The 17,135-nt window shown below is 33.3% G+C and overlaps 1 protein-coding gene across 2 annotated transcripts in view; it reads right to left on the reverse strand.

Annotated features, from left to right (window-relative positions):
- The window catches only part of ADK (adenosine kinase), a 497,861-nt gene that overhangs the window by 335,628 nt on the left and 145,098 nt on the right, over positions 1 to 17,135 (reverse strand). For both annotated transcript variants that reach the window (XM_045568944.1, XM_045568945.1), the window contains exon 4: positions 525 to 603. In XM_045568944.1, the coding sequence (XP_045424900.1) occupies positions 525 to 603 (79 nt within the window). The remainder of the gene's footprint in view (positions 1 to 524; positions 604 to 17,135) is intronic.

The following is a 17,135-nucleotide window of genomic DNA, read 5'->3' on the forward strand; positions in this document are numbered from 1 at the left end:
TATATCATGTATATTTATGTATATATATGAATGTATTATGTATCTGCATATAATACAGAAGAATTTGTAGTATCTTATGATAGGCACGTCCTTTCTAAGGAGACATGCAGAAAACACAGAAGCCATGAAGTTTAATTATACTAAAAACTTTGATAGTTATATTAAGAACTTTAGCATGGTAAAAGACACTACAGAGTTAACATACAAATAAGAAACAAGGAATACTTTCAACTTATAAAATTAAAAAAATCCATGAAATATGAAGAATTTCTACAAATAACATGAAAAATTATAAAATAGCAAAAGGATATAAGTAATCAAGAAATGTAAACGAACAATAAACATATTAAAAGATGTTCAAGCTTACAATAACCAAAGAAATACCAATTAAAATAATTTTTGTTTATTAGATGCGCAATGACTGCTAAATCCCCAATTCAAAATGAACAAAATATACACTGGAACAATTATGCAGAATGGTCAAAAGTCTAGAATCATTTTAACTTTTAAAATAATTAACCAACCTGAGCAACTTTAATTGAATTCTGGGTAGAGCCACCAGCATGATATTCGACTTTGAATTTTTTTACAAGTTCATCAAACCTGTAAGGAAATCACAGTAGAAAAAAGTAAGTTAGCATCTGCAAGTTGTCACAATGCAAGTTTTTCTGATTAGAAGCACATTAAAATACAATTAGTGGAATTTTGAAATTGTATAATTACGTTGAATAAATGACTTAAATACTATATGATGAATATACATTTCCATATTTAAGAAACTTTTCCCATAAGTGTACAACTATAAGAATTTAAAATATAAAGACTGTCCATAATTAACCAATAGCCTACACAGAGAGTAAAAATACAAATTAATAAACTGCCAAATGCAAGTCACATATAGCAAATTGGTGAAGTCAAAGTCAGAAACCCAGTCTCAGAATTACTTGTTAACTAGACATGCAGAAATCAGTATGCATTTCTCCTCATTCCAGACAACTCAAAGAGTTTTCTATACAACGAAAATTTCACTTATTAATGTTACCCTTGGAATCAGTTCAAGAGCTATAAAAATTATAGGCCCTTACACTTAAAGATGGATGAAAAAGCATATGTTCACTTCCTCTTCCATGTCTTACTGAATGTAAAAAAATATGTTTAATAGATAAAAAATGAATAGAAGTATAAAAGCACTGCAAAGTAAAGAAAGAAAGGTAACATAAGCAGACCACAACTTTAAGAAAAAACAAGTTCTAGTTTAACAGAAAGAAACACTGATAGGAGACACAATAGTGAGGGAAATTACCTTGAACATTGTATTTGCCAACCATTTCCACCTTATCCAAAGGAATAAAATGTTTAAGTGTGCCAGCTATCCATAGTAAGCCCTCCTCATTTGGGCAGGTAGATTCCTAGCTACCTGTCTCCTTTTTTGTCTGTCTTTTCTCTTCCTTTCTTCCTTTTTTTTTTTTTTTGGAACAGAGGAGACTAACAGCATTATTAATATATAATTCAAATACTATAAAAGTCACCTATTTAAAATGTATAAGTCAATTGGTATTTGGTTACTAAATTCTTTCACTTACCATATTTTCAAAGTTCATCCATGTTGTAGCATGTATTAGTACTTTATTGCTTTTGATGGCTACATAATATTCCATTATAAGAATATACCACATTTTGTTTATACATTCATCTGTCAATGGACATTTGGGTTGCTTCTTTTGACTATTATGAATAATCCTACTATGAACATTCATGTAAAAGTTTTTGTGTGGACATAGCGTTTTTATTTCTCTTGGGTGTGTATGTAGAAGTAGAATTGCTAGGTCAAGTAATATCTCCAATGTTTAACTTTCTGAGGAAATTCCACACTATTATCAATGTCCTGCCTAGTTTTAACACACAGACAATACAGGGAAACCTGCCTAATTATATAAAAAGAAGCAAGAGAATAACAGAGTTTCTTTGCATTAGCTTAACCACTACTGAAATGAAAAAAAATAAATAAATCACTAGGTGTTGGATGGATGACCTGAGCAATACAACTATGCACAGATAAAAACTAAAATGAGGCCAGGTGTGGTGGCTCACACTTGTAATCCTAGCACTCTGGGAGGCCAAGGCAGGAGGATCGCTTGAGCTCAGGAGTTCAAGACCAGCCTGAGCCCTGAGCAAGAGTGAAACCTGAAACCCTGTCTCTACTAAAAATAGGAAAAATTAACTGGGTGTGGTGACGCAAGCCAATAGTCCCAGCTACTTAGGAGGCTGAGGTAGGAGGATTGCTTGAGCCCAGGAGTTTGAGGTTGCTGTGAGCTAGGCCGATGCCATGGCGCTCTAGCCCCCAATCCCCCCCGCAAAAAAGACAAAAATAGGCAAGCTGAAATTTAAAAAAATACCAAAGAAGTATTAATATATAGAAAATATAGAAGATGGAAAATATGAAAGAAAAGCTAAAAGGCATGGAGAATTGATCATGTAGCCCAGGATCTATTTAACAGAAAATACAGAAAGGGAAAATAGAGATAATAAAGAGTAAGAAAGAAATGATAGAAAAAAAAGTTTTCAAACAAGATGAAACATATAATCTTCACGTTTTTCCAGACACCAAGAAGCTTTACTAGCGATTAAGGGCCTAGGACCCATGCTTGGACACATCTTATTATATCTCTAATATTAAGAGAAAACCCTAAAAGCTTATAAAGTAAAAAACAGACTATCTAAAAAGAAATAAGAATCAGACTAACACCAGATTTATTAAAAAAAATACAAGATGCTAAAAAATATGGAGTAGTGTACTCTATGCTAGCAGTAAAAAAAGATTTTGAAGCTAGAAATCAATATCCACTCAAATTATTAACTTAATAATAAGGAAAAACAATATTTCCTAGTCCTTTAACTTACGTGAGAAATAAAAACTACTGAGAAAATATGCCAACAACAATAACAAAAAAACCACAAAAAACCAGAAGAAAAATGGCATGCAATTAAAAAAATGAGAAAAGTGTATGACTTTGAAAAAGGAAGCCAAAAAGAAATTAAAGTGTCTGTTATACACTACTAAATGTAAAATTCTCCCTTTCATGGAAAAGAGTCTGTAAGTATCTCTAATGTTAATAATCAATTTCATAAACAGAGGTTTTAAATGTTACTAAAAGTGACAGATTGTTAGAAGAGTTAAAATATATCAAATAAATAGAACGAGGAAGGAAAAAAAGGCAAAATAATATAAGTGCATTATATTCTTCATCTTCCAGAATAGAGTCAAAAGAAATTGTATAAATTTGTTAATTCAAGTAATAGGGCATAACTATATTATTTAGATTTACAATGGTAAACTAAAAACATTAACTGCTATTTGCATCTCTATGGAGTAGGTACAGAGGGATGTTATTTTTATTGGTATTGTTTAGTTTAGTTTTGTTTTTTATAAATTTCTTGAGGGAATTTAAAATAAATCTGCAATTTTTAAAAAGTGAACACCTGTGTAACCACCACTCAGGTTAAGAAAAGGAATACTAAAGTGATTTCTAAACCTTCCTGTCCTATAACACATACATGTATACTTGACTATTTTGGACTGTATATTCTGACCCATTGATACGGACATCTATCCCTACACACTCTACCATGTCTTAATTACCACTGTATTATAAGTCTTAATGAAAGAATAAGTCTCCTTACCTTGTTCTTCTTCATGAGTGTTTTGACTATTCTTGGTTCCTTGCATTTCCATATAAATTTACAACTAGTTGTCAAACTTCAGAAACAACTTGTCAGGATTTGATGAGGACTGCAGGCACTACTTCTATATATCTACACTGAGAAAAGTGATATCTTTCCAATACTATATCATCTAATCCACAGTCACAGTATATACTACATTATATTTATTTAGGTTTTCCTTAAATATCTCTCAACAAAGTTTCATAATGTTTGCCATAAAGCCTGCATATCTCTTATTAGGGCCACTACTTCATACCTTCTATATTTTAACTATTTTAAGCGATGTTTTTAAAGTTAATTTTTATTTGCTGTTGATATTTAGAAACATACTTCTTCATAGCAATTTTTTCCAGCCAAGTTTCTAATATCTAATTAATTCCAATGAATTATCTGTGTTATTGCCATACATAATCATCGTTTGTGAATAATGCCAATTTTTTTCCTCCCCTTTTCTTGCCTTAGTACAGAGACTAGTACTTCCAGCACAACATGCTTAGAAAACAAAGAACAATTGTTGGTAATGGGCAAATTTAGATTTGTTCTAAATTTTGGTCTGATAAATCCTGATGAATGGCAGGGCAGGTCCAAACTAAAACTAAAAGTCTTAGAAGACGTGTTTAATTTTTCACCCTGATTTACTGTTTTATGTGTTGCTTTTACTAAAGAGTTAAACTTTTTAAAATGTTATACATTTATGTCTATTGATATTGACAATATTCCATATCATGTCAATTTAGAAATGTTAAGTTACAAAAACATATGTACAATATAATACCCTTTCTTGTGCAAACAAAATTACCCAATATACATTTCTCCTGAAAAGAACCTGAACGAATACAACCAAAGTAGTAACAGTGGTTATCTCCAAATCAGGAGCAATATGTATCTTTTATATATTTGTTTTGATTATTTGTGCAATAAGCATATAAATTGTTTTGTAATTTAAAAAATTAAAAATCAACTTCATTTTATAATAAAAGAAGAACACAGCAATCTTCCATACAGTTATTTAAAAAGAATTATTTTTAGAATGAAGCTGAATAAAAAGCACACCGCAAGAGACGTGATTCTGAAAGAAAGAGGCAGGGAAACTTTAACATTTGAACTGAAATTTGACAGTTAAGGGAGAAAAAAATATTCAGGGCAGAGGGTAAAACAAAAAACATGACATAGTCAAAAACACAGGTTAAACACAGACTAAAATGTAAGTTAAAATCAAAGTAGTAGAAACTGACAAAGTTAACTGCCAGGCTAATAAGTTCAGACATTGTTCCAAAGCTTACTAGAAATTATTAAAATCTATTTAGTAGTAGTGCGAAAAGCAGATTTCTTTTATTGTGATAGCACTGTTTGGAGGACAGGGTAAAAATAGGCAGATTGCCTGCCTTTAGAATACCAAAGAGGATAAAATACTGAGCTAAAGGGATAGAGAGAAAGGACCAAACCAAGGAATCATTCTGAAGTTGACGACACAGGATCTGATAAATAACTAGAAATGGAAAAGGGGAAGAGGGATGATTATTCTGAGGTTTCTAGTTTGGATGACTAGTTGGATGGTGTTAGGAAAGGAAACACATCAGAAAAGAAAATCATAAGGAGTAAAGGAGACTCCTAAGGAGCTGACTAACAAAACAAGAAACATTTCTCTTCAGGGAACTGATTGTACTGTAACAAAATTTGTTTCCTTTAATTTCTTACATGGATTGGGCACCTAAATCATATCTTGGTTTTCTCTGTGTACTTTTCTTGCTGATACGAATTTTTTTATTTATCCATGAATAGTCTACCTGGTCTGTATAAGAAACTATCAATGTACCCACTGGAAAATGCCTGGAAAAGAGAAAGGACTATGCAACTCTAATGAAAGAAATGGAAAAAGTTCAGGCTAAAATATGACTAAACCTCAAACTAAGATTATATGGGGAAATAATTATGTATAAATCTTAACTATTTTCTAAATTGTTTAGGGATAAAAGAGTTTATGATACCTTTATATTTTACAGGAAACGTCTACATATTTTTCTTAAGTGACTTTCTATAAGGAGTGAAGCATTTTAGTATTTTACAGATTGATTCTTTCTTTCTCCTAATTCTTACTTTTTCCTTTTGGTTGAGCTTCTTTCTTTGAACGGAGTGGGCACACAAACATGTCAATCAGAAGACTGACAGAATTAAAGGACAATGTCTGATTGATTTTCCTATTAACCTATTTCCAAAGCCCAAATTAATAAAGTGTTAATATATAGCAATTATGATGTTAAAAAAATTCCAAAGGAATGTTATGTAAATAAAATGCAAGAGAGAACTTATCAAACTCCTGGATAAGTTTCCCATTGACAGAAGCAAACACAAAGAATAAGAACAAATTTGATTATATGAAAAATCTGCATTGAAAAAGATCACTTTGGAAGCTGTATATAAAATGGAATTGCCCAGTGTGGTGGTGCACACCCGTGTGCCTGCTGCTACGGAGGCTGAGGAAGGAAGATCACTTGAGCCCATGAGTTTCAGGCCAGCCTGGGCAATATAGTGAGACCTTGTCTCAAAAAACAAAAATTATAGCTTTTCTATCTAAAAGTAAAACCAGACAAATAAAACCTTCAAGTAAAATAGAAAGGAAAAGAAATGCTATATAGGAAAAGGGCTGTTCCTTTTACCAAAAATAAAGTGCTCATACAAAAAAGAAACAAAAATACTAAGGCTCAGATAAATGAACAAATAAACAATGGGCAAAAGAAAAAATGAGGCCAGTCGCTGTGGCTCACGCCTATAATCCTAGCACTCTGGGAGGCTAAGGCAGAAAGATGGCTTGAGCTCAGGAGTTCGAGACCAGCCTAAGCAAAAGCAAGACCCTGTTACTACTAAAAATACAAAAAATAAGTCAAGCCTGGTGATGTGCACCTGTAGTTCCAGCTACCTGGGAGGCTGAGGAAGGAGGATCACTTGAGCCCAGGAGTTTGAGGTTGCAGTGAGCTGTAATGACACCACTGCACTCCAGACAGAGCAAGAGTGTCTCAAAAAAAAAAAAAGATAAATGTTGAAAAGTAATCAACCTGTCTTACTACTAATCCAATACAGATTTCTGCACATTAAATTAATTTAGTGTATAAATTATAATATTCAGCATTAGTAGAGACATGAAAAAGATGACATAACCATACAGTGTTAGTGATGAAACTACTGGAAAATAATTTGGCAATATGTATCAAGAGTCACAAAAATGTTCATACTCTGTTATTATAAAATTCCATTTTGGGGACTTTATCCTAGGGAAGTAATCCAAATCATAAAAAAGTGCTATATGAAAAGCTGCTCATTCTACCATAATATGTAATAAAATAAAACTAAAAACGATATAAACAACCAAAAACAAAGGAAATTAAGTAAATAATGATAATTATCATTGGAAAAAATTAAACTTGTATATAATTATATGTTGCATTGTTATAAGAAGTAATGATAGCTTATGAAGATATAAATAATATAGAATGAATAAATGCATTAAATATATGAAAATGACATTAAAAATAAGAGAAGCAAATTAAGATAAAGTAAAAAGAACAAAAAATGCACAACATGTGCAGCTTATGAAAGCTGAATATGGGATGTCCTTGTACTTACTGTTCAATGAAATTATCAGAATATAAAAATTCATTCAATGTGATCACTATTTTTTCTTTAAAAATTAATAGAAAATGACCAGAAAGGAAATATATTGACATACACACAGCCTTTTACTATATAAGCCTTTTCCTTATGTTTTCTACAATTTGATCATGTACTTATATTCTTTTTATAACAAAAACATTTTTATTTAAGAACATTTTTAAATAAAAATTAATGTCACAGGAATGTAATTTAGAATTTCTTGAGGACTAACTTTATGGACAAAAGGAAAAACAGTATCATACCTTCAACAAAATTTTAATACCTGTTCTGACAGTGCATAGAATTTAAATCCTAAATAACACTTTCTTTCCACTCTCATATCACATATCATGAAATACTTCATAAACAACTGATAACTGCTAGATAATCAACATGATAGCTATATACCCGCTTTGTTTTTGAGCAGAAAAGCATAGCACAAGAAGTGGAGAAGATTTCAAAGAATAATGAATAATGTGGTAGGAAAAGCTGTGACTAAATACTAGTCTTTTGATCCTTGTTTAGTATTAATTAAATCTTTTTAGATATTATACCACTTTAGAGTGGTACTGTATACAAGAAAAGGTATCAAGTGAAATGATCCAATGTAGAAATTTAAAGTCTACTAAAACAAAGACAGCACTAACTTCTGGTAAAAATAAAAATAATACTGATCATCATAAGCTTGCTATTGGCAGCAGCAAAGAGCTTTTAATTGTGGAACAGCTGGGCAGTGACTAAATGACCAAAGTAAACACAGGCAAGCTAACACAATCCATCATTTACAATAAAAGCCCTTTTGGCATTGAAATCAAGGCACAAGTATTACTGGAAATAAATGTGGGATGGTATATTACAGAGAGATTCACCTTTTCAAAAGCAATAATTATTATACTACCTACAACATGGACAGATAGGTTATGGAAAGTTCATGAACTGAACAATTTAAAAGAAGAGAATTATGATGTTACACTGAAGAGAGATTAGCTAGATTTTGTTGGTTGTCATTAAAATATACTGGTCATTTCATAAGATTTCCAACTAGTTTCCACATTAGAAAGTTAGAGCAAAGAAAAAACAATAAATGATTTTAATGATTTTTAGTAAGTGGGATATAGAAACATAACAGACTAAAACAATGTTATCTGTTGTGATATGCCTATATACCTTAACAGAAAATTTAGCCCTCAAGAATAATGAATATTCAGCACAGAAAAATAAATAAAATCAAGTATGTGAAAAGGAGAACAATGTTTGTTGGGAGATGCTAATATAATAACTATTAAATACAAATGTGAGAAATTTAGCAGAAAATTTAAAAAATATAAACTTCATATTTTCTGACATTCCTTAAAAAACTGACTGACCAAGGTATGATATTTTTCATATTACATAAAATTAAGTCCTAACAAGTCTGACAATCTATGCTCAGCCTAAATATGTCATGGTAAGAGTCTAGTAACTACTGGTACTAAAGATTTATTCCTAATTTCTGATTTAAACATGATTGATCAACTATTATATTTCAAAAATATACCTATTACTATAGACTTTTTAATACTTGCTATAAATGTTGACTTTGAAAAAGATATACTACCCAGAATATATAAAGAACTCTCAAAACTCAATAATGAGAATGCAATCCAATAAAAAATAGGGTAAAATGATTAATAAGAATTTTACTCAAAGAAATATAGACAGTAAGGCCTGATGTGGTGGCTCATGCCTGTAATCCTCCCATTTTGGAAGGTTATGGCGAAAAGACTGCTTAAGGCCAGGAGTTCAAGACCAGCCCGACGAGAGTGAGACCCTGTCTCTAAAGAAAATAGAAAAATTAACCGGGCATGGTGGCGTGTGCTTTAAGTCCCAGCTATTGAGGAGGCTGAGGTAGGAAGATTGCTTGAGCCCAGGAGTTTGAGATTGCAGTGAGCTATGAACGCCACTGCACTCTAGCCCAGGAAACAAAGCAAGACCTTGTCTCCAAAAAAAAAAAAAAGAAAGAAAGAAATATAGATCACAAATAAGCATAGATCTCAGTATTTTCAGTCACAAGAGAAAGCCAAAATAAAACACAAGGAGATACATTAGAATGGATTAAAAAAAAAAAAAGCTTACAATACCAAGTACTGTACTGACAATACTAATTGCTGACAAGGCAGTGGAACAACTGAAACTCTCATACACTGCTGATGGAAATGCAAAACGATACAGCTCCTTTGGAAAACAATTTGGCAATTTCTTTGAAAATTAAACATATATTTACTAGACAACTCAGGTATATGAATGTCTGTAACAGCCTTATTAATTATCTCCAAACACTTGAAACAACCCAAATGTCTGTCAGTTAAATAAATAAGCCAATTGTTGTACATCTTTACAAGGAATACTACTACTAAGGAATAAAAAGAAATAAACAACAAATACCTTCAACAACATGGATGAATCTCAAAAGCATTATGCTATGTTAAAGAAACCAAACATAAAAGGGCTACTACAAACGGTATGATTCCATTTATCTTACATTCTGAATAAAACAAAACTATAGGAACAGAAATCAGAGTATTGGCTGCCAGGGGCCTGGAGTAGAGAAGAGAAACTAACTACAAAGTATGAGTCTTAGGAGCAATGGAAATTTTCTGTTTTGATGATGGTTACACAATTGTATATGTCTGTCAAAACTCACAGAATTTTATACATAAAAAGGGTAAATTTTATTGTATGTAAATTATACTTCAACATACCCTAATAAGCCTGACTTCTTGAAGAATATATATATACTACTTAGAGAACCAATCAAGGAAATTCCAAAGGACCATCTCTATCCATCCATCCACCCTTGTTATGTATGTACATATGTATGTGTTTACCTACCTACCTACAGAGAAAGACATACATATGGACACACAGAGACACATAATCAGCTCAAAATAATCCTTTGAGATAAGACTAATACCATTATTTTCATTTTCTAAGTAAAGATGCAAATTTAATAGATCTAGTGACTCATTTTTTAAACTTTGGATTTTGAAATACTTTTAATCTTGTGGAAATGCTGAAGGAACAATACAATTAACTAAACCTGTACACCTTTTACCAAGACTCACCAATTTTTAACATTTTATACATCTTTTATTCTTTTCTCTATAGATACACAGATAAAAATTTAGTTTTCCCAAATCATTTTGGAGTCGGCTGCATATATCATGCACTTTTACCACTTATAATGCCTCATTGGGAACTCCTTAAGAAGATGAAGTTTGTATGTATGAAATCATTTGAACACATGGGTTTGTATGGATATGTCTAATTCCAATATAATGCAACCCAATGCCTTTGTCTTCTCCCACTCCTTTTTTTCTCCCTTTCTATTATATGTCTCTCTTTTCCCACACTGAGATTCTTGGCTCTGAGGTCCAGGACAGGGCTCGGTACTCTCTACTGGGCAAGCTCCTAATTGGAATGGACTGGAGATGGTGCGCTAGAAAGAAGCCCTGCCTGATCCTGCCCACTGTCCAAAACACAGGTCTGGGACCTTTGGTGGACTTCTCCGTCTCAGGAGTGATGGTGTCTGTTCTTGATCTACATTTTCCATGCCCCTCTCCTCTTTTTCAATCTCCTCTTAGGCCTTCCCCCACCTCTGTTCTCCAAATGTACAGACTTACAGAAGCAGTAAGAATACTGAAATATAACTCTACTTATAGGAAATTTGAATTTTTATGTTCTGTCTCTTAGCAATTCTGAGGTTACAGATTATGTGATTGTATTTGTGTCCCTTGTTTTGAGAAGGATGAGAAAATTGAGATTCATTATCCTCCAAGCCCAGTTTAAGTGGCTTTTGATGGAATAAGTGGCAGACTCAGGACTGAAGATCCACCCAGTAATTAAGGATACATTAACACCAAATAAATAAAGAACATTTAGAATAAAACACCTCGTATCCTGAAAATACATGAATTACTTTTAAATAAAACGCAGTTGTAGCTTAATTACTTTTAGGATACAACCAGAAAATGTGTCCTAAAAAGCTAGAAAAATAAAAGAAAAAGAGGACAAAAGGGAAGATAAAAGGGAGAGAAGAGGAATAGAAATAGATGTTTAATTTTTAATGTGTCATTTTTCTATTTATCTGACATGAAGCAAATACTCCTTGAAATAAAAAAAGATTTCAGGATTAAACCCTTTAATGTAGTGTCAATTATTCTTATATGAATAAAATCACTAATAAATAAGATATAGGAAGAATTTGGAACAGGAAAATGTCCACAGAACTACACTTCACAACTTCTATCTAAGGCCAACTGCTTTCCATTTTCACAGAAACTAAAGCCATTGTGTCATTACAACTCAGGGTGGGAGGGGGAAAGAGAGCACACAGCATTATATCAGAAGAAGAAGACCTCACATTGCGCTCACATCACCATAGCATAGAAACAGCATCAACAATTTTTAAATATTTCATACAGATAGACATATGAAATATAAGACACTTGATTAAAATCTTTACAGTAAAACTCCAAAAAGCAACTTCCTTAAGAAAGCATTTATAAATACGAAGTAGGATTTCTGATGAAGTTCTTTCCTAAACTTCTCATCTAAACAAATAATAAATGAAAAACGTAAATAATTCTAAACAGATTATACTTATTAAGACCAAATGTTAATAGAATAACACAGGGGGAAAAATCCATAGGCAAAATGTGAGATTCAAAGCTTTGAAATCTTTTACCACAAATGTTTGGTGAGGTTGAAAAAATTCACTTAAATGTCAGTTTGATAAAAGCCAAAAGAACATTTCCCACATGTGTTTATATTTAAGCATATTTTTAAAAGATGGGAAAAGTAACAGTCATTCAAAACTAAGGTTATTAGTTCATAAGGATTGTAATTTAAAGGTATTTCTCTAACCTCTAATTTTATTTTCTTTGATAAGAAAGCAGTTTTAAGCATGTCTTGCTTAGATAAGCCCTTATTCAATTCTAAAATGTTTAAAGTTTAATTATTCCCATTTATAACTCTGAAGATGAAATTTTTTGCACTTGATATAATCAAATATGCCATTGAAAAGCACTTTGCATATAAGAATAGATGTTCAAAATAAAATGAATTATTCCTGAACTTAGATGCATGCTATGTATAGATACATTAGGATTCTATCATTAGAAAAACACAACAAAATTTCACTAAACCAATTTATAACTTTAATTAAATAGCACATTGTTTGACATTTAGTTTTAAACCACATAACAAAAAGCCATATGTAAGGAAAAGAAAAATACTAAAAGACAGTGGTTCAGATAGGTAGTCTCCTGGTAAACCCAGAGTGTCATCACAAGCAGTTCTAAAACATAACTTATACCCCCCACTTACTGGTTTGCTTTCAGCTGGTATTTCTATCAGAGAGTTCATGGTTTTTAACTGGGCCTGAGTGTCTCTGATCATAGAAAAATTCTAGAAACATATGTAACAAATATGGAGAGGAGAAAGTAGTCAAGCAATAACTAATCATTTCTCTCTACCAAACTTTAAAAAATAGCACTCATCAGAAACACTCAAACATTTAAATCCCTTATCAAAACATAACATATGGAACTTCCGATTCTGAGTAGCATATGGTGCATCACAGCCAACATTCCTGCTGACAACACCTAGAAAAGCCATATAAACCATAAGTCATATTGTTAATGATGCCAAAGATCTATGGAAGCAACGAGGACAAAGTGGATAAATTTCCAGAGAGGTGAGAACTGTTTAGAGAGGGCAAGCCAGAACTGGCAGGTTTTTGTCCCACCTGCCCACATTTGCAGCCAGTAGCATGAAGATAGACAAATTTGATATTTCTCAAACCTCAAACACACAGCTCGTTTGCCCCAGAACACATTTGCTAAATTCTGAAACTGAATGGTAAGTTAAGAAGGTTAACCAAAATAGTCTCAAAAACAGAACATACTCCAAATCTGGCAAAGTTTACAAAACAAAAGATAGGAGAAGAAAAGGGGAAGTAAAAATATAATAGGGCGGCCAGGCGCGGTGGCTCAGGCCTGTTATCCTAGCCCTCTGGGAGGCCGAGGCGGGTGGATGGCTCGAGGTCAGGAGTTCGAGACCAGCCTGAGTGAGACCCCGTCTCTACTAAAAATAGAAATAAACTATCTGGACAACTAAAAATATATATATAGAAAAAATTAGCCGGGCATGGTGGTGCATACCTGTAGTCCCAGCTAATTGGGAGGCTGAGGCAGTAGGATCGCTTAAGCCCAGGAGTTTGAGGTTGCTGTGAGCTAGGCTGATGCCATGGCACTCACTCTAGCCCGGGCAACAAAGTGAGACTATGTCTCAAAAAAAAAAAAAAAAAAAAAAAAAAAATATATATATATATGTATAAAATAGGGCAAGAAATGAAAGCCCTAGAAGAAGTGGAGGATAAAAAACCAAGGATCCATAGGCACTTTCCTCTGGGGTATACAGGACAGCATATACTCATCTTGGTTATACCTAGAACCTGAAAATTCAGACTCTGGACTTAGCATAAGACAGGGATGGCCTGGAGGGTAAGAAGGAAAAACAGTAGAGACTTTAACAGTTACATAAGGGTGAAGTAGTAACACTGGGAACTGAAAGCCTCAAACAAAAGGTCAGTTTCCTCTTTGAAATAAATGCCAAATTCTGAAGGCAGAAGGATAAAGAATTAAGCTGCAAACCTCGAATTAAGCTGGAAACCTCTGCCAGTTTGGTGGCCTCCTTCTGGTGGACTGTTTCAGAGCAGATGAGACAAAAACCAACTGGTCTCAATTAAAAGTCATAGAGATTCAGGCCCTGGGAATAGAGGCAAACTATAAAAAATGAAAATCAACTTTGTCCTAGCTTAATCGTTGATTTTATTAAGGTGGTCAGCCCTCCTCTCATTCCATATCAGCTTCATAAACCAAAGTATCAACACTCTGGTAGAAGATACAATTTGAAGGATCTACAGTTCTTATATAAACAGTGTCTGGTAAACAATAAACAACTGAAAGTTATACCGAGAGGTAAAATAATTTGACTAAAAACAAATGACAAGACAAAAAGATTCAGAAATAATTTAGACACTTCAAAATAACTATGATTAATGTTTTCAAGGAAACAAAGGAAGGGATGTATAATCTATCTGAAAGAATAAAGAATTTCACCAGAGGCCGGGCGCCGTGGCTCACACCTGTAATTCTAGCACTCTGGGAGGCCGAGGCAGGCGGATCGTTGGAGCTCAGGAGTTCGAGACCAGCCTGAGCAAGAGCGAGACCCATCTCTACTAAAAATAGAAAGAAATTATATGGACAGCTAAAAATATATATAGAAAAAAATAGCCGGGCATGGTGGCGCATGCCTGTAGTCCCAGCTACTCGGGAGGCTGAGGCAGTAGGATTGCTTGAGCCCAGGAGTTTGAGGTTGCTGTGAGCTAGGCTGACGCCACGGCACTCACTCTAGCCTGGGCAACAGAGTGAGACTCTGTCTCAAAAAAATAAAAAAAAAAGAATTTCACCAGAGAATTGAAACTGCTTTTTAAAAAGGATAAAATAAACACCTAGAACTGAATAATTTGATAGGTCAATTAAGAATTCATTGAATAGGTTTAAAATTAGACTATTATCTCTGTATCTGCCTAGTACTTAGCCCCAGACAAGGGTACAGTCATAAGTACGTGGCAGAGCTGAGAAAATTAAGCTGCAATTCTCTGCATAGAAAACTGAAAAGGGCCAGGCGTGGTGGCTCACACCTGTAATCCTAGCACTCTGGGAGGCCGAGGCAGGTGGATCACTCGAGATCAGGAGCTCGAGACCACCCTGAGCAAGAGTGAGACCCCGTCTCTACTAAAAATAGAAAGAAATTATCTGGCCAACTAAAATATATATAGAAAAAATTAGCTGGGCATGGTGGCGCTTGCCTGTAGTCCCAGCTACTCGGGAGGCTGAGGCAGGAGGATCGCTTAAGCACAGGAGTTTGAGGTTGCTGTGAGCTAGGCTGACGCCATGGCACTCACTCTAGCCAGAGCAACAAAGTGACACTCTGTCTCAAAAAAAAAAAAACAAAACTGAAAAGGAGAGCCGCACGAAACCACAAAATACTAAGAATCTTGAAACATCTAGAAAATAATGAAAGACTGTGCAGAGAAATAAAAGATAAAAAGAAGACCAAATAAAAATTTGGAACTTAAAAATTCAATAACTAAAAATTTAAAACTCACCAGATGAATTCCCAAATTTGACTAAAGACATACTCCTACAGATTCAAGAAGCTCAGAAACCCCAAGTGGGAGAAACAAACAAACAAACAAAAAACCACCCATGGCCAGACACAGTAGAAGAACCCGGGCGGGAATACCAAAAGAAAAGAGGAGAAGATACCAGCAAAGAGGCAGAGAAGCAGTCACCTGCCAGAAAAAGAGTCAAGAGAGACTGAAATTTCAAGAAGGAAAAAAGGAATATCTAACATAGCCAAATTCCATACTCAGGACATACAAGACCAATTTAATATCGATATATAATTTCATATCACTAGTCAGGGTAGGCAGGTTTCCTCAGTGGTTAAAAGCAAAGGCTCTTGTGTCAGACAGACTTGGCTTTAATTTCCTGTTCATCTAATTGTATGACATCGCACAAGTATAGCCGGATCTCTACATCTGTGGGTTCTACATTCATGGATTTAACCAACTACAGATTGAAAATATTTGGGGGGAAAAATATTGCAAATGTAAGGAACATATACAGAGTTTTTTCCCTTGTCATTATTTCCTAAACAATACAGTATAAACACTATTTACATAGCATTTACATTGTATTAGGTATTAATTAAAGTAAGCTACAAATGATTTCAAGTATATGGGAGGATGTACATAGGCTGTATGCAAATACTAAACTATTTTATATCAAAGACTTGGGCATCCTTGGACTTCTGTATCCAAGAGAGGTCAAAAGAATTCAGAAAAACAAGGATGTGGAACACATTGTTTTTGGAGAGACATTTAACTAGAAGACATAAATTTTAGACTAACACAGATTTGGTGTTACTTCCTAAAAAAAAAAAAAAATCAAAAATCAAACTTATCTCTAAACAACTAAGATCAAATAAAGTATTCCTACTTGCTCCCCCTAAGTGTGTTTGTGTAGTGCACTACTTTACTCTTTGGTTTCATTTACCTTAAACATAGTAAGCACTCAACAAATGTTACCAACTATTTTTATAATTGTGGAGTAATAACTTATTTTGCAAAGAATTTTCAATTAGGTTACCATTTTAAAAAAGAACTAAATGATTGACATCTTTAAAATTTTAAATTCAAACTTTCTAATATTTTTGTAAACACTTGATAAAAAGCATTCTCAATCCCCACTGTACTAAGTAATGAAGAACAAAATCTATTAAATAACCCATTAAGCAATTATCCAAATGTTACAGCTATATAAACAAATACTAATTTCAAAGCATATACAACACACAATATTATTTTTAAATCACTGTTAATGCAATTCTCATTTTGATGTTACCTTTTAAAAGCAAGGATTTTGAAAACTGATCAGTGTAGAAGTTTTATCTTACACATGCCTTTCCAGCAAAAGACATTAAAACCAATATGAAAAGTGTTTAGATACTGAGGAGATATTTTCTTTCATCTTCCAAATACTACAAACAAAGATTCCAATAAAGAAAACCACAAGTTTGCCGAAGTTTAAAACATCTGGGGAATATCTTAAGATATTCATTCTTAAGAGCTCCATATTAAAGAATAGCCTGAA

Source organism: Lemur catta, chromosome 14 (assembly GCF_020740605.2).
Source record: "Lemur catta isolate mLemCat1 chromosome 14, mLemCat1.pri, whole genome shotgun sequence".
Taxonomy (NCBI): domain Eukaryota; kingdom Metazoa; phylum Chordata; class Mammalia; order Primates; family Lemuridae; genus Lemur; species Lemur catta.